The sequence below is a fragment of the Aspergillus thermomutatus genome (assembly GCF_002237265.1).
Source record: "Aspergillus thermomutatus strain HMR AF 39 chromosome Unknown NODE_171, whole genome shotgun sequence".
In the NCBI taxonomy this organism is placed as follows: domain Eukaryota; kingdom Fungi; phylum Ascomycota; class Eurotiomycetes; order Eurotiales; family Aspergillaceae; genus Aspergillus; species Aspergillus thermomutatus.
This window is the reverse complement of record NW_020798220.1, coordinates 41726-63661: the sequence shown is the minus strand read 5'-3', so window position 1 is coordinate 63661 and position 21936 is coordinate 41726. Positions and strand designations below refer to the sequence as shown.

At 51.1% G+C, this 21936-nt stretch overlaps 8 protein-coding genes across 8 annotated transcripts; 4 read left to right on the top strand and 4 right to left on the bottom strand.

Annotated features, from left to right (window-relative positions):
• Window positions 1–1090: 1090 nt before the first annotated feature.
• Window positions 1091–2985, bottom strand: CDV56_106460 (bZIP transcription factor; the record flags this gene model as incomplete). Its single annotated transcript, XM_026760079.1, has 2 exons — window positions 1091–1937; window positions 1992–2985. Coding segments are annotated over 2 exons (1841 nt in total), but the record flags the coding sequence as incomplete, so codon positions are not given.
• Window positions 2986–5951: 2966 nt separating this feature from the next.
• Window positions 5952–6312, bottom strand: CDV56_106243 (uncharacterized protein; the record flags this gene model as incomplete). The annotated part of the gene is made up of 2 exons (XM_026759862.1): window positions 5952–6095; window positions 6157–6312. 2 exons carry the CDS (start codon window positions 6310–6312, stop codon window positions 5952–5954), a joined length of 300 nt encoding a protein of 99 aa, XP_026612478.1.
• Window positions 6313–7296: 984 nt separating this feature from the next.
• Window positions 7297–9850, top strand: CDV56_106018 (ABC-F family ATP-binding cassette domain-containing protein; the record flags this gene model as incomplete). The annotated part of the gene is made up of 7 exons (XM_026759637.1): window positions 7297–7368; window positions 7422–7620; window positions 7679–7894; window positions 7942–8134; window positions 8183–8282; window positions 8341–9435; window positions 9488–9850. The coding sequence occupies 7 exons, from the start codon at window positions 7297–7299 to the stop codon at window positions 9848–9850; spliced, it is 2238 nt and encodes a 745-aa protein (XP_026612477.1).
• A 537-nt stretch (window positions 9851–10387) lies between these two features.
• Window positions 10388–12955, top strand: CDV56_105800 (uncharacterized protein; the record flags this gene model as incomplete). The annotated part of the gene is made up of 8 exons (XM_026759419.1): window positions 10388–10471; window positions 10521–11422; window positions 11472–11541; window positions 11588–11676; window positions 11725–11903; window positions 11957–12129; window positions 12187–12829; window positions 12888–12955. 8 exons carry the CDS (start codon window positions 10388–10390, stop codon window positions 12953–12955), a joined length of 2208 nt encoding a protein of 735 aa, XP_026612476.1.
• Window positions 12956–13514: 559 nt separating this feature from the next.
• On the bottom strand, window positions 13515–15423 carry CDV56_105622 (endo-beta-1,2-glucanase; the record flags this gene model as incomplete). Its single annotated transcript, XM_026759241.1, has 8 exons — window positions 13515–13625; window positions 13678–13850; window positions 13906–14177; window positions 14228–14297; window positions 14346–14613; window positions 14660–14783; window positions 14832–15082; window positions 15133–15423. 8 exons carry the CDS (start codon window positions 15421–15423, stop codon window positions 13515–13517), a joined length of 1560 nt encoding a protein of 519 aa, XP_026612475.1.
• A 472-nt stretch (window positions 15424–15895) lies between these two features.
• Window positions 15896–17861, top strand: CDV56_105434 (transcription factor domain-containing protein; the record flags this gene model as incomplete). Its single annotated transcript, XM_026759053.1, has 3 exons — window positions 15896–15955; window positions 16028–17647; window positions 17700–17861. 3 exons carry the CDS (start codon window positions 15896–15898, stop codon window positions 17859–17861), a joined length of 1842 nt encoding a protein of 613 aa, XP_026612474.1.
• A 123-nt stretch (window positions 17862–17984) lies between these two features.
• CDV56_105291 (glycoside hydrolase family 1 protein) lies at window positions 17985–19640 on the bottom strand (the record flags this gene model as incomplete). The annotated part of the gene is made up of 5 exons (XM_026758910.1): window positions 17985–18160; window positions 18214–18710; window positions 18765–19051; window positions 19107–19372; window positions 19424–19640. 5 exons carry the CDS (start codon window positions 19638–19640, stop codon window positions 17985–17987), a joined length of 1443 nt encoding a protein of 480 aa, XP_026612473.1.
• A 516-nt stretch (window positions 19641–20156) lies between these two features.
• CDV56_105123 (putative MFS hexose transporter) lies at window positions 20157–21746 on the top strand (the record flags this gene model as incomplete). Its single annotated transcript, XM_026758742.1, has 2 exons — window positions 20157–20309; window positions 20358–21746. The coding sequence occupies 2 exons, from the start codon at window positions 20157–20159 to the stop codon at window positions 21744–21746; spliced, it is 1542 nt and encodes a 513-aa protein (XP_026612472.1).
• Between the last annotated feature and the right edge of the window lie 190 nt (window positions 21747–21936).

Below are 21936 nucleotides of genomic sequence, written 5' to 3'. Positions count from 1 at the left end.
ATTTCCAACAGCGGGAGTAGGTAGAGAGTCGAAGCCGGAGCCCTTGCGCGAAGCGGGGTTGTATAAAATGTAGGTTTTCCCTCGTCCGAAGTCGAGTTTGGGCGCTCTGAGAAGAAAGGCGTCAGGATTGATCTCGCGGTGAAGCTCGCGTATCGGAAGAGCCTTGTGTGGACGATAGAGGTACTGCTGCGAGACGGACGATTTAGGAGGCCGAGATGTACCTTCGTAGACCCGACGATGCTTCTTGAAGTATGACGCAGCTCTGGAGAAGCAAGAAGAGCCTGCTGGAGAAGGAGCCCCGCGAAAGGCTTCAGTGAACAGCCTCCCGGAAAAAAGAAGGGAAGCCAATGTGGCTGCTGAAAAGCTTTCACCGAAGGAACCGATGGTACTGCGCAATCATTGCAGAATTCAAGAATGAGTGAATAGAGAGCTATCTGGATCTGAATCCGAAATTGAGGGACTCCTTCCTGCGTGAGTGACTCTGTTTGTGAGTCAGTCAGTCAGGTAACTTAATCGGAGCTGCTGAAGTCATCCAGAATAGTTTTAGTTTTGCCTCCGCCTGCAGAATCTTGGCGTTGTCTGCGGCAGAGGCATAGAATAGATACATCTATTAAATGAAATGCTACAGATCGACAAATTCTAAACAATCAGTTCTTGCATTGGATAAATCTTTTGAGTAGCTCAGCATATTCTGACTTTTGATCTTATTCGACTAAACCTAATAGTGGTTTCTAATCGCCAATCCACCAGGTGTCCGGTTTCCTATTCCCTTCCTAAACAAGAGCTAGACCTGTCCCTGAATACACCGAAAGACTCCCAAGAACCCAGAATACGATAGAGGTGAATAGAGAGAAGACGAAGTGAAAGCAGGCGCAGATATACAGTCAAATGCCATGAACAAAAGAAAGAGGGGATGTATGTATCCTCACAGAGATTGATGCTCACAGGCTCGAATCAGAACAAATATCAAGAAAGAAATTTACAAATCCTACAGGTATCACATATGCTCAGCCGCGCAGCGTGGGGGAATCATGAAAGATGGGAGGTCATCATAGAGACGCGTTGGAAAGCTGCCTCCATGCTGTTGCACAGAACGACAAAGCGGTCCGCAGTGGCCTTGGACTCATTCTCGACGACCAACTCAAATGCAGGGGTCGACTTTTCGGATTGAATGGTGCTAGTAAAGTCCACAGGGAAGTCTGACGACGAGTCTGTGGCGGGAGAGTCGGCGAAGAGGGCGAAAGCAGGGTCGGACTCGTCGATCTGAATATCTGGGTTCTCGACACCGACAGGAGAATCACTCGTCTGCTCCTGTGTGATTGGCGGCCGCTCGATCATAGGGATTTCATCCTTTGAAGAAGATACTTCCGGCAGACATGTTCCGAACAAGGTCGAACTCTTTCCAGAGAGCATCTCGGCGTGGAGGGCGGGACCCTGGGGAACCTCCAGGACAGCAAAGATAGGAGTGTTGCCATAGCTCATGTCAATTCCGGTGTTCCAAGCCCCATTGTTCAAACTCATCGCAGAAACATCCATCGTTTGATTAGGAACCATGACCATGCCAACCTGAGGGTTCTGAGCAATTGGGAGACTGTGACTAGGAGTGGCTTCTTTGGGAATGCTAGTTTGCATGGGCGGCTGCCCCATGGGTGGTGGTTGAGGCTGAGTTTGTATCTGTTGTTGTTGCTGCTGCTGCTGCTGCTGCTGCTGCTGCTGGGGTTGAGGGACCTGGGGTTGGGATTGAGGCAGATTGGGGGCGGGGATGCCATTGACGCTCATCTCGTCCAGGAAGTGAGAGAAGTGAGGGGAGGAGAGAAGCATGCGAGCAAGGTCAGTGAGACGAGCATTTTCCTCGTACAGAACGCGATTCTGAAGACGTAATTCGTGTGCTTCATTGGTTCGTGCAGCGACTTCTGACTCCAGTTGGCCGATATATTCTAGTTCATGTTAGTATTGCGGATATGGACCCCGTTCAAGAATTAAAAGCATACCCTTTCTGCGCGATCGGAAGGCGCGGGCTGAAACCTTGTTGCGCAGCTGCCGACGTTCCTTGCTACTGAGTTTCTTTCCTTCTTCACTGGCAAGTAACCTTTCATCTTCATCCATATCCTGCTCATCCTTCTTCATCTTTGCCATTTGAGGCAAGGTCGAAGAGGGCGATGGGGTGTCCTCGATAGCGACCATAGCGTTCTGTCTCATCTGCTGCAAAAGGCGCGTAATACGTTCCTCCACGACAGGATTCGTGGCGCGAGGGGGCTGGCTCTGCTGCTGCTGGTGGAATTGCTGTTGCTGTTGCTGTTGCTGCTGGCGAAGCATCTCATGTTGTTTCTGTTGTTGTTGAGCCGCCTTTGCCATGGCCGCTTGTTGTTGGTGCATTCCCGGATACATGCGGCCGACCTGAGTGGAAGGCCCGGCAGGAACGACTTCGTGCCCTCCAAGAGCATTGGGATCGATGAATTGATTCTTGTTGACATTCGGTGAGAGATAGTAAGAAACCGCACCCATGCCGTCAGACTCCAGGTCCATTTCAGATGGGTGACGAGAGGACATGTTGTTGAAATCGAACGAAGTGTCTTCCCGCTTCATGTGGCTGCTAGCGAACATGTCGCCATTCATCTGGTAAGCAGGGCTCGCGTTACCGAAACTCACGCTGGCCATCTGATTGAAGTTCATTGCGTGGGCTAGAGCTCCTGGTGGCAGGCCAGTCTGCTGCTTGTGTTCGTCATATTGGTGGCTCGGCCCTTGGAAAGCCATGGGTGAGTGACCGTTGGCAGCGAATGTCGCACTGCGAACATCGCCGGCGCTGAAATCTGAGCTGGGGAGAGAAGGCTGGCTTGCGAGGGTAGCTTTTGGTCGGGCAGGTTCTGCTGATGCGTAGGTGAGTTGATCGAGGTTGATGAAGCTGTCCATGTCCTGTTCATACACGGTCGGCATGGGCGATGTTGATGATGACATGACGGTAGGTGGTTCTGCCAGAGTCGCCATTCTGTTGCTGGACTGCGAGTACTCTCGATATCGAACGAATGAAGCGTCAGGCCGATCAACGATAGGCAATTGATAGTTTGATAGGGCGTCTGAATATATGTAGATAGCGAACGACGGTGGAAAGGCGTGATAGAGATTTCAAGGATATACGTATACAAGAGGTTCTAGAAGGATATCGTTTTGAGGAAAGAATGGATAGGGAAATGAAGTCGAGGAGATGAACCAAAGAATTGAGATCAATGGAAGGGGTAGAAAGATGATGGGATAGGGATACCTCTCTGAGGCAGTCGAAATTGTGGTTAACGGTAGGATGGGTCAAGAAAAACGTTTGCTGGAGATCGACAGGTGGGAAAGTTGATGGAGGATGATGGAAATGAGGAATCAGACAGAGACGTGAATCAGAACAACAACAGGAGGGAGTTACGGAGTAGTAGATACCACCACCATAGTAGTCTGTCGATTGTCGAACTAGGAGTACGGAGGAGAACCAGGAGGCCTGAGAAGTGGGAACATTGTCCTCTCCAGGAATAGAAATCAGGTTAGACCGGCTTGCGCGTCCTCCGCTGACTCAGCCCCGAGAAGCGGAGCCCTTCTTGCGCTGTGGCTGTTGATTGGCGGAGGAGGCTGGTCGATAGGGCTAACAATGCTGCACCCTAAGGAGGGGATCCACCCCTCCCTAAGGCAGGTAAGGTAGGTACCAGTCCCGTATTGTTATTTACTGTCTCTGATACGGCAAGTCTCTTGGACAATCAAGGAGATCTTCGACCGAAATCTGGCAGTTTGTTTACTTTCTAGTCGATCATCAAGATCATACCTACCTATCAACAAGAAATATGCAGCCAGTTGACAGCTATGCATGTCATGTTAAGCTTGTCATATTTCATCCTCAGGTAGGAATACCGGAACTATTCCCACGAGATACTACTACCCCTGATATCTGTCCTCGTCTGGTGTTTTGTCTTTTAACGCTTTGCTGTTTCAAGTCTGTTTGTCCGATTTTCATCCCTTTCTCACGGCACCAGGCATTGACTTGATTGGTTGCTCTCCCCCGGAACATGCTCCGTTCAAGCCCTAAGTCCGTCTTTGAGCATGAAATGACGTTGGTGGCTCTCAATCGGCCAATGAGACATGAACTTTGCTCTCAATTAAAGAGAACTGTATCCTGTGGAAATTGGAATGAATAAATGTTGGAAGTCCACATATTTTCCATGGTGGAGGAGTCTGTTATGTTGCTGAGACATGAAACTCGATTTCAAACTTCTGAGCTTCATCCAGGAATCTACCTAGGAGCCATCTAGGACATAGATATTTGCTATCCCTTGTAAGGAGTGGTTGCATTCCACTCTTTAGCTACAAAACAACAAACAACGGAAGGACAAGAGATAAAACTTCCTATCTGACCAACTGACGATCAAAAACATCGGAAAGGACACTGCAGATGAAAGTCCTTTGCTAATTGCAATCTTTACCAACGGTCATCTTCCGACATCTAGACCGAGCTGTCCAATGACCAGACCGACTTGCTCGTGGAGATCACCATCCCTAAGTTGCCTTCTTTTGGACATCCAGCGTTGTTCTAGAAGGCTTCAAGACCTCTTTGGCTAATTCTCGGCTTCCACAATCCCCAGGTCTCCCCTTTCTGGTTATGGTGGATCGTCGTGCAATCTGAGGCAAAGCTTGGCACGGCTAGAGAGGTTCAAGATTTTTAGCAACTACGGAGTCGATAACGAGTAGTTAACTCGGCCAAATGGAGAATCATCGGCAGTGAAACTTGACTACGTACAAGCCTCTGCCAAAGTTTAAAACAGTAAAATTGTCTGCCGAGTCCCGTCCAAATGCTCAAATTGACGCTGGGTCTATTTCGACTGGGATGGCTCGCCCTGTTATTGGCAGCTCAGCCACTAGTTCAGCTTAATCGACTGCGACAACTGTAAACGGCAAACGGGCCAGATTACCGAATCTAGTATCGGTGTTAAGAGTCCTCCTGCAGACGCCACAGCCAGGCTGCAAAATATCTTCAAGCACAATTGGCTTTGTTCAGTCTTTTTGAGGCGCAGTACAAGCACAATCTGTTATTTTCGCATATACTAGCCACCTGGACAGTAGATCATAAAGAATTTCTATGCAATGTGCCAGTCTAGCCTGATTGCGTCTACCGATCTACACGTTGTGCACTTAATCCCGAGCTCACCTTCCTGCTGAGCTCGGCAAGAATCCGCTCCTCTTACCATGGGCCAGCGAGCGACATGCCCGTCTGGGTATCTAAATCATGAAACTTGTAGGGGATAGGATATCTATCGGATTTGATCAAGTCCGTCCACTCACGTGCGGTGTCTATTCCGTCCAGTCTAGACCTTCGACTCTATCGTTTCAACGGAGGCTCCTGGGCGTCTAGATTTGAGAATCGTGGATTGTGAATCGTGGAAAATGCCTTGTAAGGCTGCTTTCTCTCCATGCTCGGTTTTCATCATCTGATATGTAGTTATCTATGGTTTGATCGAGAACGATCCACAAGTCTGATCTGATACTGACCATACCTCTGTGGGTTTCATTGCGAAGCACTCTCTGACCACGACCCAGGCCAGACCAGGCCCTTGGTTTGATATTCTCCGTGCAGTCATCGTTTGAGCAAGCTTGACCATCTCAATACTCCAGGGCCCAACTGCGCAGTGAGAATTCTACAGTCACAAGGGTGTTGATCATCTAGTCAATGGGCTGGCTTCATTCATTCTAAAGGCACCAAAAGCAGGGACTCTGATGTCTACGGAGTACTTGATGTCAAGCTGACAAGACCATTCTATATTGCCCACATGAACCGGATCTCGATATTCAATTCAATTCTCATTTCATAATGTCATGTTCAGCATCCTCGAGCATACACATCTTCATATACATATAAACTTTTACTCATCTTGTTACACAGTCGCAGCTTACTCGAGTTGACCATCGTCAGACATAAAGAATCATTACTCCTGAGGATGAGCGAGCTGGTCGCTGGTGAAATGGTACGATCCGCTTGGCTTTGGATTCATCTCCGAGGCACTATAGCTGCCAGGCTGATTGCCCCATTGGGCATCGTTACTGGGGGCCTGATCGTCGGCAACAAATCCCTAATATCTCAGTAACCGGAAACTTTGCTACCAGCGTCGGCTAAGGGCACTGGACGCGCACCTGCTGAGTGGGATCCATGCTCTGATAAGTACTCTGCTGGCTCTGCTGGCCTGCTTGCGACTGTGACTGTGACTGGAACTCGGGCTCGCGGGCAAACCCTTCCGCCTTGTCTTGGGATGAGTTGGCGCTGCTTCTGAGGTTGTAGTTGGAAGTCATTATGACAATTCTGGAGATTTGAGGGTACAGTTGACTGCTGATGCGGGTTGACTTTGACTTTACAGATGGTTGGTTTGGAACTCATTGCCCTTATATGCGGCTGGTTCAGAAGTGTGGTTGATATGAGGTCATGATTGCGTCTAGACACAGCAGATCAGATGATGGTTTCCATGTTGCTTTATGCTGATTGAACATTGCCATAGTGGCCTGACCGATTATTATATCTAGTTTATCTTAAAGAATGATTGTGCTGAGGATTAGATGTGGAGGTTGTCGCCTAGGATTTGAGGCATTAAAGCTTCATCATTGGCAAATTTATGCCATCTAGTGATAGCATGAGCACTCCTTGAGTAGTGTTATATGCCAGTAACTTTGATGATCATCACCCAGGTACCATCTATTTTGGATGAGCTATGCTGATCTACATTATCATATGTTATTGTACTACTCCTATATCTCACCCTAATGGCTCTTATACATGACTACACGATATTCTGTCCCTACCTCAACTACAATCATTTCTCCCTCCTGATCACAATTACTCACATGAACTAATCCATCCCACTAACATATATCAGCTTAACCCACAGGGTTCACTATAATCATCAATGAGATCAAATTCCTCAGGCAGACCTGATCGCCACTATACCCCTTTCGGACCCCGCTCTCAGTCCTCAGCAGCCTGCATGCTATTCGCAGTTCCATCATGAGTCAATGCGATGTGGGCAGTCATCATATAAATCTTCTACGAGAAGTGACTATTGGTTGAGCTCTGTGGCCGAGGTCGTGGCGACTCTGGGTTTGTCTTGGCCTCTTCAATACTAATATGTGGCATCGCAGCGGGTGACATTGGCGTTAGCATTGACGGGGAGAGTACCAGAGTGCATATTCTAAGGATATACAAGAAGCATTGATCAGGTGAAGACTCTCTTCGCATATACTGCATGGAATAGCCTTTCATCGTGCACTGGCATCCAGCACATCATGACACCCTCCATCATAGCAACCTGCAAACAGACCCGGTTCCATCTATTGCATGATCAGCCTGCGCAGGAGGTCCGTATACACATCTCATCGCCAGGGACAAGCGCTAAACCCAACACCGCCAGATCGACGTAGAAGGCCTCACCATCGCTGTCACGTCCTCGTCGGCAGACTCGGCCGACGACCGGGACGCCGCAAAATCCAAAGCAAAGGGTAAATCAAGATCCAAAGCCGAGGCGCGGGAGCTCATCGTCGACGCTCACTTGCGTCTCAAGGCGGGCGTGCATTATGGCCTGATTGGGCGCAATGGGACGGGGAAGTCGAGTAAGCTGCTTGGGAGGGGAGTGAGTCGATTTGAGGAGCCATGCTGATGTGATGAAAGCACTGCTCCGCGCGATGGCCGACAAACTGGTCCCTGGGATTCCGCATCCGACGCGCATCGCGATCCTGCAGCAGACGGAGGCGGAAGATGAAGCGCGGAGCTTCGAGTGCGAGGGCAGTGCGCGGGGGGAGGACTGCGGCAGGCGGAATCTGCCCGTGTTGGAATATGTCATGGGCAGCGATCGTTTCCGGAATGATGTGGTGCGGAAGATGGATCGTAAGACGGCCTCTTCCTTTGAAGGGAAGGGTTCTAACGATGTGAAGTTCTGTCGAAGAGCTTCGAGACGGATGATCCGGTAGCACCTGTGCGGGCGATCCGGAGAGTCCGCCACGATGATGTTGAGAAGCAGCTGTTCCTTGCGCAGAAGAATGCCAGTCTCAAGAGCGGAGCGAGGGGGTTACAAGCTCGGAAGGACTTGAAGGCGGCCGAGGCGAGATATCAGGCTTCGAAGGAGCTGTGAGTTGTCCTCTGAGGGCTTGGGGAAGTCAACTCATTTGGTGATAGGGTTGATCAGCCTGACCAGCCTATTGATGCGGAGGCGCTCAAGACCGAGACACAGGCGGCGATGGATACTCTTCAGGAATTACAGGCTCAATTTGAAGTCGTGAGTGCCGTAAACTAGGGCTATGTTCGGATGATTGAAGAAATACTGAGCATGACAGATAAAACTGGTGGATATTGAGAAGCAAGCTCGCCAGATTCTCAAGGGACTGGGTTTTGACGAAGCCACGCTCAACAAACCCTTCCTGACTTTGTCTGGGGGCTGGCGCATGCGATGCGTGTTGGCCAGCGTTCTCATCCAGAACCCGGACATCATGATCCTAGACGAACCGACCAACTTCCTGGATCTACTTGGCGTCGTCTGGCTGGAGAATTACCTACAGCAGTTACGGGACTCGTCCCAGACGACCATCGTGCTAGTATCTCACGACCGAGACTTTGTCAATGCTGTCTGCGAGGAAATCGTCATCCTCCGCGACCAGAAACTGACATACTTTAAAGGAAACCTGGCCGCCTACGAGAAAGACTTTGAAGAGCAGAAACTCTACTGGGGCCGCATGAAGGAGGCACAAGAGCGCCAGATCGCGCACATGGAAGCGACGATTCGAGAAAACATCAAGCTGGGGAAGAAGACCAACGACGACAACAAGCTGCGCATGGCCAAGTCTCGGCAGAAGAAAGTCGACGACCGCATGGGCGTTCAGGTCAACGCCAATGGCGGCCGCTTTAAACTGAACAGGGATCTGGCGGGCTACCATCTAACCGCGCGAGCTGAAATTGAAGTACCAACGGACGAAAGAGGTGCCTCGATGATCCTGCCCGATGCCAGTGAACTGCGCTTCTCGGGTCCGTTGCTCTCGGCGGAAGGGGTGGTTTTCCGGTACACGCGGAATGCACCGCCTATACTGAATGGGATCGAGCTGGTGATGCACATGGGCGATCGGGTCGGAATCATGGGACTTAATGGTTTTGGAAAATCTACGCTCATCCGCCTGTTGACGGGAAATCTGCAGCCGACGCAGGGAAAGATATCCACCCACTCCAGGCTGAAGCTGGGATACTACGCGCAGCATTCAATCGAAGAGCTCCATGAGCAAGGTCGAGCCGATCCTGCTCTGACCGCATTAGGTTTTATGACCAAGGAGATCAATAGCGCGCTTAGCGAGGGTGAGATCCGGGGCTTGCTGTCGTCACTGGGTCTGCAGGGCAGAATAGTCTCAGACGTGCCTATTGCACGGTTATCAGGGGGTCAACTGGTAAGATTTCGCGTCTGGAGTATCGAGCTGCAGCTGTTAACATACTTTTCAGGTCCGTCTGGCCATTGCCAAGGTAATCTGGAACTCGCCTCATTTGCTGGTTCTCGATGAAATCACGACGCATCTGGATTTCCATACCGTCACGGCTCTTGCGACCGCACTGTCTTCGTTCAACGGTGCAATCCTCCTGGTATCTCACGATCGTTTCCTGGTCCGGTCCGTCATTGAAGGGAAACGAGACGGCGAGCATAATCTGGATGATGAGTTTGAGGGGGTAGACGAAGAAGTTGAGGAGCAGAGTCGAAGAAGGTCGGTCTATGTGATGAAAGGCGGGAAGCTCACCGAGCAGCCCAACGGGGTGGAGCAGTTTGAACAGAGTCTGGTGAAGAGGGTCAAGAAGATGCTTTCACAATAGACAGTCCTTTGAACCTTTCAGATTTGAAGGTCTGAATACTGGACGGTTAATAATGGTATATCTATCATCAGTAGAAACATCACTCTGCCAGAACGTGGGATGGCCTGAGGCCCACCTCAAGCTAGATCTGATTTGCACCCAAGGAGATTTATCGGGGGGTTGACAGACCAAATGACACCTCGGAATGCGACTTGAATCCACTGGCTTAAATATGTTTTGTTCAGACGAGGCCTTTGGATTCTTGAATACCCGTTTCCCCGATTCCCCGCCGTGGCGACCATACAGAGTTAGGATTAAGCTTGCCGTGGCTGGATGGCTTCGAATCTTATTGTACTGGAGACACCTCCACTGACCGCATAGCTCTCTTCCTCCTGCCATATTTGTTAGCTTCCTTGACGATCTTGCGAAATTAAATGTGGACAAAGTATACTTTCGCCAGAGTAGAAATGACGTGAGGACGAAAAAGATATAAGGAGCTCATTCCCTGGCGATGGTGCACTACATGTTCCGCGATCCTCAATCAGTGATCTTACCATCATGAAGCGATCATTATTGTCAGGTCTTTCTGCCCTTCAAGGTCTGAGTGTCTTGGCCAGTCCTCTGAGTGGGAGGACTTCAGGTGTAAGTACGATCCATACTGCTCACCCTTCTACTGCTGACGAAGTTGAAGACACCCGAAACATGCAGTGAACCGCCCGCCACCCTTGAACTGAGCAGCGGCCCATATGACAATTACTTTTATTCCGACTGTAATGTCGCCGCTCAAGTCGTTGTCACTAGTCCACTACCTGACAGCAATCTGAGCTTGATCGGGCCTCGGCTGATCGTAGCCTGGCCGGCGGGCGACAGCGGTATCTGTACCTACTTTGCTCCCGAGAATGGAGTCAACGGCACCCTTGGTATTTCGGTAGTCAACTCAACCGTGGGAAGCCCACTGTCGCTCAATTACACGGCTAAAGAGCCAAACCCAGGGGTCGGGGTGCAAGGCACACTCCGCTTCAACTCGTCGGCGGTCTTGACCGTCCCTATTCTAGGCAGTATTCGCACGATCCGCGATTTCGTCGAAGGTCCAAGTCTGCTGCAGCCTAATATTCAGGATGCTATCCAATTTACCAGCTCTCCTGACGGAAGCGTGATGCTCGAGCGTCTGTGGCTGGACAATGTCACCACGAGCGCGATTAGGTTCACTCCCGTGAACAGCACGTCCAAGGTCACCGTCTCCGGCAAGACGGTTAGCTTTGAGGCTGGTGACTACGTCTTTTCTGCGGAGATTGACTATCCGCAGCTGACCCAGCTGCCTCCGGCCGCGGTGCTAAACAATGTCTCTGCAGACCTTGTGACTAAAATGCCCGTTCAGACCACTGCGCTTTCGTTCCTCTCCTACTCGGAGAAACTTCTTGCTGGCGCATGGCGTTTTTTGACTTACTTTGGACGAGATCTGATGATAACCGCCTTGCTTATGGATCCCGTCATGAGCTACGGCAATGCCAGTGCCATGGAGGCGGTGCTGGGCTCAGTTTGTGAGCGCATTAACGGCACCGATGGCAGTGCTTGCCATGAAGAGACTATCGGGTAGGTGCAAGACTTGGATTGAGTATCTATAAACTAACGTCCCGGCTAGTGACTACGCGACTTGGCTGCATCTGCAGGAAAACGTCACCAGCACCGCGATGATTTGCGACTACAAGATGGTGAGTCTGCACGATTACTTGAAAAGAAAATGCTGACCCTGCACAGGTTGATACCGACTTTTACCTCGCGCCCCTCATGCAGAGCTATTTTCTGAACAACCCAGTCGGCCAAACCCGGTGGCAGGCCTTTTCTAGGTTTGTTTCCTTGTCCACAGTCTCCGATTACCCGGCTGACGCATGTAGCACCCCTGCTGGTGCCATCAATGCTGCGAACAAGAATCTCACTTGGGGCCAGTTGGCGCTTCGCAACGCCGAGAAGACCATGAGTCAGGCTGCATTGTTCGCACAGAATCCTTGCAAAGAGAACCTGGTTCATTTGAAGCCGGGTGAGATTGTCGGCGAATGGAGAGACAGCACATACGGTATGCCCTTTTCAATAAAACAAAGCACAGTCCCTCCTTCTAAGTCACTGCAGGAATTGGAGGCGGCCGAATCCCATACGACGTAAACACAGCCTTGATGCCTGCTGCCCTGCGCGCCATTGCAGCTTTGTCCCGGGCCGGCATCTATGCTGGCCGTCACAACTGGGCCGAGCAAGCAGACAAGTATGCCCAGATATGGGAAGATGAGACTCTCCATTTCTTCCAAGTAAGCCCTGCGCTACTGCCATTTCCATCCTTTGCCAACAAAGACTAACAGAAGTAGGTCACCATCCCCGCAGAAACAGCCAAACAACGTCTTACTTCGTACGTCCAAGCCGGCAACTTCCCCGGCCCCGCCGAAGCAGACACCATCGACTCCGACGTTGTCTTCCATGCCCTCGCCCTCGACGGCTACAATAACCTCTCCCAAGTCCAAGTCATGAACTCGGACGACTGCTTCCGCCACTTCCTTCTCAACACGACCAACCAGCCGCAGCTCACCTCCTTCATCAACCAAACCGCCACCAACATCCGGCGCACATTCCCCGCCGGCCTCAACAGCGGCGTCGGCATGCTCGTCGCCAACCCGGCCTTCGGCCCCGACGAAGTCTACGCCCGCAACTGGACAACAGGCGCCTACCACGGCACAGTCGTCTGGTCCTGGCAACTGGCGATGATGGCCAAGGGGCTAGAACGGCAACTCGGCCGCTGCAATGCGGAGCACCAGCACGCGCAGCCGGACTTTTGCGCCGATAAGCTCGTGTACAACAACGTCCGGGACGCGTATAATACCCTCTGGGACGGGATCGAGGCGAATAAGGATCTGTTGAGCGAGGAGGTCTGGTCGTTCGTCTACAGAGATGGTCAATTCACCGCCGCGCCGCTGGGGAATATTCCTCCACCTCCGGGTGTGGGCGCGCAGACTGGTAAGCCAAGTCCCCTCTCACCTCTGTACCAAGCTACTATGCTAATGATACCTGTTAGAATCGGACATCGTCCAATTATGGTCCTTGACGTTCCTGGCTGTGACCCGGAACCAGGCTTTTCGGTGATGGTTGCCCCGCTTGACAAAGCTTGGGCTGCTTTGCATGTCATAGCAGAGATATTGGAATTATTCGCACAAGGTGTCGAACGTGTATCATAGGACTTGATTATTGTGTTTGCTGGATGTGGCGTGAATAGTTAGAACGGTTGATTCTTCGCAAACGCAGATAATCTACCTAGAATTTATACTGCCGTGCTCAGGTACCATGTCTACATATGCGTTCTGGTGGTAGGTTAGTACGGTTACTCTCATTTTCACATCCTTTTTTCCGTGAAGCTTAGCGCACCGAGCCATGCATAATGGGCTATATGGGGGTCCGTTGAAAGATCCCACATAGCCGAAATCGATATAGACAAAGGTACAGCTGAATCGTCCCGATACGCTCAATTGAAAATCCGGCAGACAATCTCTCGCTACAGGTATTGATTTGTCTGTCCATGAAACAAGCACAGACGAGGACGAGATCAAGCACTACGCAATGAGGCTGACGGCAAACGTATGGATTCTCTGATTATGTCCGTACTATTTCATAGTAGTACATTCAACTTGAAATATTCCTGCAGCTACTAATCACACAGCGTAAAGTCCTCCAGACCCGTATCCGGAACTGTCTCCTCGGGAAGGCAGAGGTCGACGTGTTCGCCTTTGAGATTGGTGAAGACGGCCGCGTATGCTTTCTGCGAATCCTTAGTACAAGACCGATTATACCGAAAGGGGACATGGACATACCTCGGCGCAAGTGATGAACTCCTCGTAGATACCGTCGGCCTTCATCCTCTGGCGGACGAGATCGGTGACTCCGCCGAGGAGCGCATTCACCGTGGTTACCTTGCTGTCCCAGGTGAGGAGGGCCGCGACGCCCTTTCCATCGACACGGGTGGACTCGGTGCTACCGTAGGGGTCTAGAGGTCTTTATCAGTATTTGATCGGGAGATGGCAGTTGGAGATAGAACGTACTTTGCATCTTCTTGGCAATGGCCATGTTCCTCCACCAGGCGAGACCGACTCCCTTGTCGAAGAGGACTGTCGGGAACACGCTGTACGGAGTGATGACATCCAGCTCCTGCTGCGTGATAAAGGCGATGGAAGGGATGCCGGTGTTGGAGATGTACCCGGTCACGTCGCCGGTGGCGGGGTCAGTGATATTGTTGATGGAGGCGAACATGCCGGGGATTTTGGTGATTACCGAATTGCAGGTTCGGACTCGTTCGGCGTTCTTAAAGACACGTCTTTGATGTGTCAGTTCTCTCGCGACTTGAGAATGATTACTTGGACATACCGAATAATGTCGACATCGTAGTAGGGCATTTCTAGGACCTTCCATTGCTCGTGGCTTGAGAACCAGTAACCTGTCATCATGAGCGGGACTATCCTTTGCCAGCTTCGACGGGACGTACCCTTTTGCACAGTAATGGGGCCTACATGACCCATGTGGTAGTCAACGCTCTCCAGCTGGGGCTGCTTGACAGCCCAGAGCTGTTCCACGTCTGCACCGGACAGACCGCCGAAGAACTGAAGCCAGAAAGTAAACAGCTCACCCTCATAAGGATCGTTGAGCCGACCACTGCCTTCGCAGGAGTATCCCTGCTCAGGATGATCCACAGGCAGGGACTGATTCTTGATGGTCGTTACGGCGCACACTTGACCCTTTCCTTCATAGAAGATCTTGAGAAATTAGCCAAGGTGTTACACGACAGCAGGAAGTGCTTACCCTGGCTCCAGTGGTCTTGGTGTAATCCATCCACTTCTGCCACTCGCTGGCCAGTTTGGCATAAGATGACTTTCCAGTGTTTTCCAAGGCTTGAACAAAGGCATAAACAGCCCAGAGCAGCTCACTTTGAGAAGTTAGTTAACAAATACGACAGCCTTGGAGTCGAATATACCCATTGTCCAGTCCAGGAACGCGATTGTTCCAGTCCCACGTCGGTGTGAGGTCCTGGGCCGTGGAAGTGAACCAAGGAAGATAGCCTCCAAACCCAGGAAACGTTTCATTGAATCTTAAGTATGTCTGCAGCTTCTTTTCCATAATCGAGACAGCAAGATCTGGCGCTGCTGACGGATCCTGGGGCGAAAGAAAACGAGCGGCTTCCGGCGAACCAGCAACAGCATGCGCATAGAGCATCACTTGGAGCGACTGTTTCAAGAAGTTAGTATTAGCAAAGCAAGCCTATGACGATGACTGACCTCTTTACTTGCGGCGCTGAAAGGATGCTTGACTGTTCTCTCGCCAGTGGTAAAGTCGATGTTGGTCCCGTCGTAGGACATCCCGTTATCCGAGTTGTACGAGACATTGTTCTGGTGGAATTTGCCCTCCCAGTACAGCAGATCGTTGATGAAGTTGCTGGGATCCTTCAAGATTTCCCGCTGTGAGTATTGGCGAGCGAACCGGCAGGATGGTTCACTCTGTTTTTGAGGCAGAGCATCTGTCAAGGCAGCCCATGACAGAGAAAGATATGAAAGCTTGCTCACGCGCATACTGACGTTCAGATATCAGACTGTGGGATGGGTTGAGAATTGATTGCATGTAGAAAAATGGATGCGATATTCGTCCATTTTAAAGGTATCCAGCAATGAAGCAATCGCAGGTCGATGCTTCATACTTTGCTGTCGTAGCTTGCATTTCTGCAACCCCGCAAGCTCTCCGCACTTTATTTCGTGTTGCATCGGAAATTTCTGTAATCCCTGGGTGCAGATCAATGGCGAAGCAATTAGATTGTTGACCCTGCCAGCTTAGACCGTTAGACGAGACAAAATCCATATTCTCCACAATATTGTCGGAGAAATGCTTGATGAAATCTCCGCTTTTCGGCGAAATTTCGTCGGGAGTTGCACCACAGACCACGTGCTCCGCCCTCTCCGCTCTCCGCTCTCCACTCCATCTACTCCTTAATTCTCCTTCAATTCTCCTGCTCGTTTGTTGTCCATTGATTGTCTTTATTGTCCGAATATGACTGCGACCCGCCCGTCCATCAGGGCTTGTGATCGCTGCAGACGAAGGAAGGCCAAGGTAAGCCGTACCCAATTAGTCATGCTTTAGTCGACTGGTGATATTGAGATCTATCGGATTAACTGTCCACAGTGTGACGGAGGAGCAGCATTGTCCACTTGCACAAGCTGTCGACGGGCTGGGGAGCAGTGCACCTTCAATTTGCCCGTTGCGAGACGAGGACCTAAGAGCAACAAAGCGAGACGTCATGCACCACTATCCGCTGATGTTCATGGCCAAGATACTGCTTTACCAAGCTCACTCCACACGGGACAACCTGCCACAACTCTGCAATTCTCCGCTGTCTCCCCTACGCCGCCGGGCCCTGTCCTGTCTCTCGATCCCCGCACTCCGAGACTGAGCTCCCTGACAAGCTCGCCCTCTTGGAATACTAGCCTGGTGGACCCGGCACTGTCTCCCCCGGAAGAGCAGCCGCCACTGTCCTCGTTGCAGCGATGGCATCACCTGGCCCGCGCCCTTCACTTGCGCGACCCTGCAGCAGATCTTGAGCGGACGGTGAATCGGTGCTTTGACCTATTCTTCGAATACTTGTTTCCCCTTATTCCATTAGTGCACGAGCCCAGTCTACGTGACGGCTTGCGTTTCTTTGTAACTCAAGCAGCTAGATCGGGTATTGGCATCACGGGCCCAGAGCTGTGGTCATCTTTTGTCCGCGGCAATCCTATAGGCGCGGACAGCATTCTCGATCGGGCAAACAGCTTGAAATACCCGGAACTCTGGCCTGATTCAACCTTCACGCTGATCACGGCCGTCTGCGCAGAAGCGGCATTTCTCTTGCCCAAGGACATCTTTCCCGAGGGCGAGAGGATCGCGGACTTATTCCTCAAGGCGTCTCGCAGTTGTTTGCACAGCTACCTTGAGGAAGATCTGGAATACCCCAATGCGAACTCTGTGGCTATCCGCTATTTCCACTCGAACTGCCTACATGCAGCCGGCAAGCCTCGGTTTTCATGGCACATTTTCGGGGAAGCGACCCGACTGGCACAGGTCATGCAGATGCACGATGAGATGTCACTACAGAACCTGTCCGCGGTGGAGGCAGAGCTCCGCCGACGTGCATTCTGGATCGTTTACATCGGAGATAAGTCAGCAGCAATTCTGAACAATCGTCCAATCACCATTCACAAGTTCTCGTTCGACGCTGGCATTACCACTGCATACCCTTCTGGCATTGAGGATGGCACAGGTGTTTCCCCTGCCAGTGCCGAACCGGATTTGTCCACGCGAATGAGCTTCATTGCGGGCTTTAACGCAAATCTACGTCTATGGCAGACGGCTTCAGACCTCATTCTCGAGATGCGACTCCTGGAGAGCCAGAAGGAGGTAGGGATTCTCAATTCACGATTATTGACCGTCGAAGAACGCCACAGGCTCGGCAATCTGTTTGTCTTGTTCATCACGTCGCTGGACAAACTGCCGCAGTATTTACAAACCGACACTCTACTGGCGTCAATAAACAATAACAGTAGTCATCGCCGAAAGCAGTACGTGATTCAGTGGGCGAATCTCTATGTTTCGCTTCACTGCTTGAGATTGGTCATCGATCAGAAGCTAGAGGATCTGGGCTACTACGCGTCGGGAGTCGAACATCCCGATATGTCATTACTGAGGAAGACTGAAATAGCTCGCGACATGCTGCGAGTGATCCGAGAAGCGCCCTTTTGGTCGCTACAGGTAAATGGGGAGCCATGTGTATGTTTCCATTCCTTATTCATCTGCGGCATTCTGCTAAAAGCCCTCGCAGGTGGAAAAGATCAGACTTATCGGCGCCAGCCTGCTGGAGATAATAGACCAATATGAGGCTTCTCCACTGTCGGTACGAGCACGCGACGATCTTTCGGTCCTTCTAGACATTCTCACTCGCCTGGATTCTAAGGCCTCAGACACCCTTAGGAGGCCTTCGTGAGAGATACAATGTCATATCAGAACGAAAAAAGGATTCTGTCGTATCCTGATGCTCTGATGAAACGCAGGCGTCTTATGAAGGCCTGGAAATAGCTTGACCTTCTAGGTAATATAATCATCACGCTCACAACTCCGCTCGGAACACTTCAGGGGCTGGCACGGCGTTTCCTTTGGCGCTGACACCCATTCGCTCTTCAAAAATGCGTTTCAGCAGCAGGGCAGATTTCTTGGGCGTTCTCTCCAAGGTCTGATAATCGGTGAATGTCACGCCGAATCGAGGTCCATAACCATCGGACCATTCTGCGGGGTAGTGTCAGCTGCTATATCCTCTTCGAGTATACTTAGGAGCTCACCTAAATTATCCAGCAAAGACCACGCAAAGTAGCCTCGGATATCAGCACCGTCTTGGTTGACGGACAGGCCCACTGCTTCTAGATGATCCTCAAAATACTGGATTCGATACATGTCATTAACTGACTCGTCACATGTCATCCGATCCTCTCCAGGACATGGACATCCGTTCTCGGTGATGAAGATTGGCTTTCCGTACAGGCGATACACTCTCGTGAGGTGTTTGCGAAACTTGTCTGGGCATGAGCGAAGCCAATGGATACCGCTTGGTTCGCCGACCGACATCCCTTCGCTATTCCCCTGTAACTCGTCTACATTGCCGATATAGTCCGTTTCGGAAGCCGGTTGATCGCGATGGCGAGCAAACTGGGATGTATAGTAGTTCATCCCGTAGAAATCACTCTCAGCTTCGCGAAGGAGCGCCAAGTCAGACGAGGAAAACTTGGGCAGGCGATCTCCAAGTTGCTCGCGCATGCAGACTGGGTAGTCTCTTGCCAGACTGCAAGGTTGTTAGCTGAGATGTATGGGTCAGAACCAAGAAAGGTCTACTGACAAGATGGGATTGGCGAACCAGCCAATGTGAAATTCCATGCGACGCTCTGCAGCAGCGTGATCCCGCTCATCTTGGGCATTCCAAGGCTCATAGTAGTCTCCATTCAACGAGATCCCAATCTTGCCTTTCTGTACCGACCGGAACTCTCTGTTGTACAAGGCAGCGGCGCGGGCATGGCTCATGATCAGCGCTTTTCCAACAACCCAAGGCTCAGTCGCCGTGTCACCCTCGGTCGATTGAGGATTTATACTGCTTCTTCCAGGAGCATTGCCACCGGTTGCGTATCCCTGAACGTCCAAGTCAGCCAAGGAGTTTGACTATATTGAAGTGAACGAGACTTACGAAAATGGACACAATCCATGGCTCGTTGAGGGTAATCCAATTCTTGACTCGATCACCGAACCGCTCATAGCAGACCCTTGCGTACCGTTCAAAATCTCTCTGTGATTCCTCCACATTCAACCAGCCCCCGTATCTATCATGCAGCGCCTGCGGCAGGTCCCAATGATACAAGGTAAGCCATGGCGTGATGCCTCTCGCCAGCAGCGAATCAATGAGCTTGTTGTAAAATGCGACACCGGCTTCGTTTACTGGGTCCTCTCGACCTCCTAAGGGAATTATTCGCGACCAGGAAATAGAGAATCTGTACTCTTTCGCACCATATCGCGTGAGTAGGTCAAAGTCCTCCTCATACCGATGATAGTGGTCACAGGCGACATCACCATTGGCACCCTTGGTCCGCGAGGGCTCCAGATGGCAGAAGGTATCCCAAATGGACTTTCCACGTCCATCTTCATCAACAGCACCTTCTATCTGGTAGGCGGCTGTTGCGAAGCCCCAGGTAAAGTGAGGGGGAAGAGGCGCGGGAGATGGCATGACGGATTGTGCGAAAGATTCGAGGAACAAACAAATGAACGATGTGCTCAGAAAGGTTATGAGGCGCCACAATTGCCGTCGAGCAAGAGAATTAACTTATACTTTGGTTACTCTCAGTTAGGACGATCTCATCGCGGATTATCTCCCCGGCGGGGGCAGAGACGATGATCGTCGGCGAAATACATTTTCACCAAGAAACTCAACCAGTCAACCTTCAGGTGTGATTTCTCCGTTGGATAATCCTCTTGCTATTTCGCCGAAACTAAACTTTGCTCAACAGAAGCGGAGTTCCCCACGGGGGGAAAATCCATCGTGATGATCTTTCCCCTGGTCTGTTCCAGATTCAGACGACACCAACCTGGACTGTGGCTTGTATAGTCATGACTCCAGGATGACTTCTGGTCTGATCGCCTTTCTATAAGAGGATGCGAACAAGCCTGCATTTCTGGATCTACGCTGGTGCATCTTCTTACCCAGTATTTCATCCTTTGAAAGACACAAGCAGTCTCAGAGACAATGGCACCTGCTGCTGCCCATGCTGCCGATGGCATCTTATCACCAATTGATCTGAAGTCCATTCCTTCCTTCTGGCGTCGGAAGAATGGTATTTTACTCTACTTTCTGCTTACCTCGTCCCTCTTGGCGAGTGCAGCTTTGGGCATTGATGGGGTGAGATTCCCTCTCCCGTTGTGATAGCACCACTAACATGAACTACAGTCGATGACGAACGGCATGCAGGTCTTGCAGTCCTGGCAAGATAGATTCGGCCACCCGACCGGCTCCAGATTGGGATTCTTCGGAGCGTCCAACGCGATTGGAGGTGTCATTCCTTTTATCTTTCTGAGCTGGATTGGGGATAGGTTCGGGCGACGTCTTCCTACCGCATTGGGATCGGTGATTATCATTGTCGGGGTCCTCATTGAGTTCTTTGCCACCTCGCTGAACATGTACATCGGTGGAAAGATTGTGCTGGGCGTGGGCTCCTCGCTTATCCAGATGGGTGCCCCTGTGCTGGTCACCGAGCTGTCCCATCCCAAGGAGCGAGTGCAAATCACCACTTTCTACAACACCTCCATCGTTCTGGGCTATGTGATTGGTGCCTGGGCGACTTTTGGATGCTACCGCATCAACAGTCAATGGTCGTGGAGGCTGCCCACCCTGGTCCAGATCATTCCATCGGCCTATCAATTCTGCCTCATCTGGTTTTGCCCGGAATCCCCTCGATGGCTGATCGCCAAGGGTCGGCTGCAGGAAGCACGCGCGATCCTGGTCAAATATCACGGAGAATGTGATCCCAACTCCGAGCTAGTTGATTTCGAATGCGCAGAGATCCAGCAGGCTATCGCAAAGGAAGCGGAGAACAACATGACGTGGAAGGACTTTTTCTCCTCCGTGCCCAATCTCAAGCGGATCTTCCTCTGCTTCGCCACTGCGGTTTTCAGTCAAAGTTCTGGCAACCTTCTCGTGTCAAACTATCTTACGCAGATCCTGGAGGACACTGGCTTGAAGACCGAGTTTGAGATAACCCTGGTCAACGGCATGGTCACCCTGTGGCAGTACATTGTCGCGATCACCGTGACCTTGATAATTGACCGATTCAAGCGACGCTTCTTCTTCCTCACCGGCTCCGGAGGCGTGCTGGTCACATTCATCGTGTGGACCATCGCGGCGCAGCGCTACCTGGAAACCAACTCACTGGCTGCGGGACGTCTCGTGCTCGCCTGTATCTTTGTTTTCCAGGCTTTTTACACCCTTGCCTGGACCAATTTGATCGTCACGTATCCCTTGGAGATCGTGACGTATCAGATGCGCGCGAAGACGTGGGCCTTTGTCCTGCTCACGATCCAGGTGGCGTCCATCTTTGGCGGGTATGTCAATCCCATAGGGCTGAAGAATATCGGCTGGAGGTTTTACATCTACTACTGTGTATGGGTCGCCATCATCTTCGCTGTCGTATACTTCTTCTTTGTGGAGACTGCTGGCCCGACGCTGGAGGAGTTGACGTACATTTTCGAGGGTCAGGATGAAAAGATGCAGCTGGCGCGGAAGATTGAGGAAACCAAGCAGGATGTTCATGTATCAGAGCATGTTGAAAAGCTTGCTTAGGACTCGTAGTAATTAATGATAGGATGCGAAAATGATCTATTCCTCACCATAGCTTGTGGCAATCCGAAATCTCAAACTTACACTCGAGCGAGCCAATTCCATCTGATCATATTATTATTATCTATGTATTTCATATCGTTTGTCAATGCGCAAATAGACTCAGAAAGGCCAAGGCAGATGGATACGACGT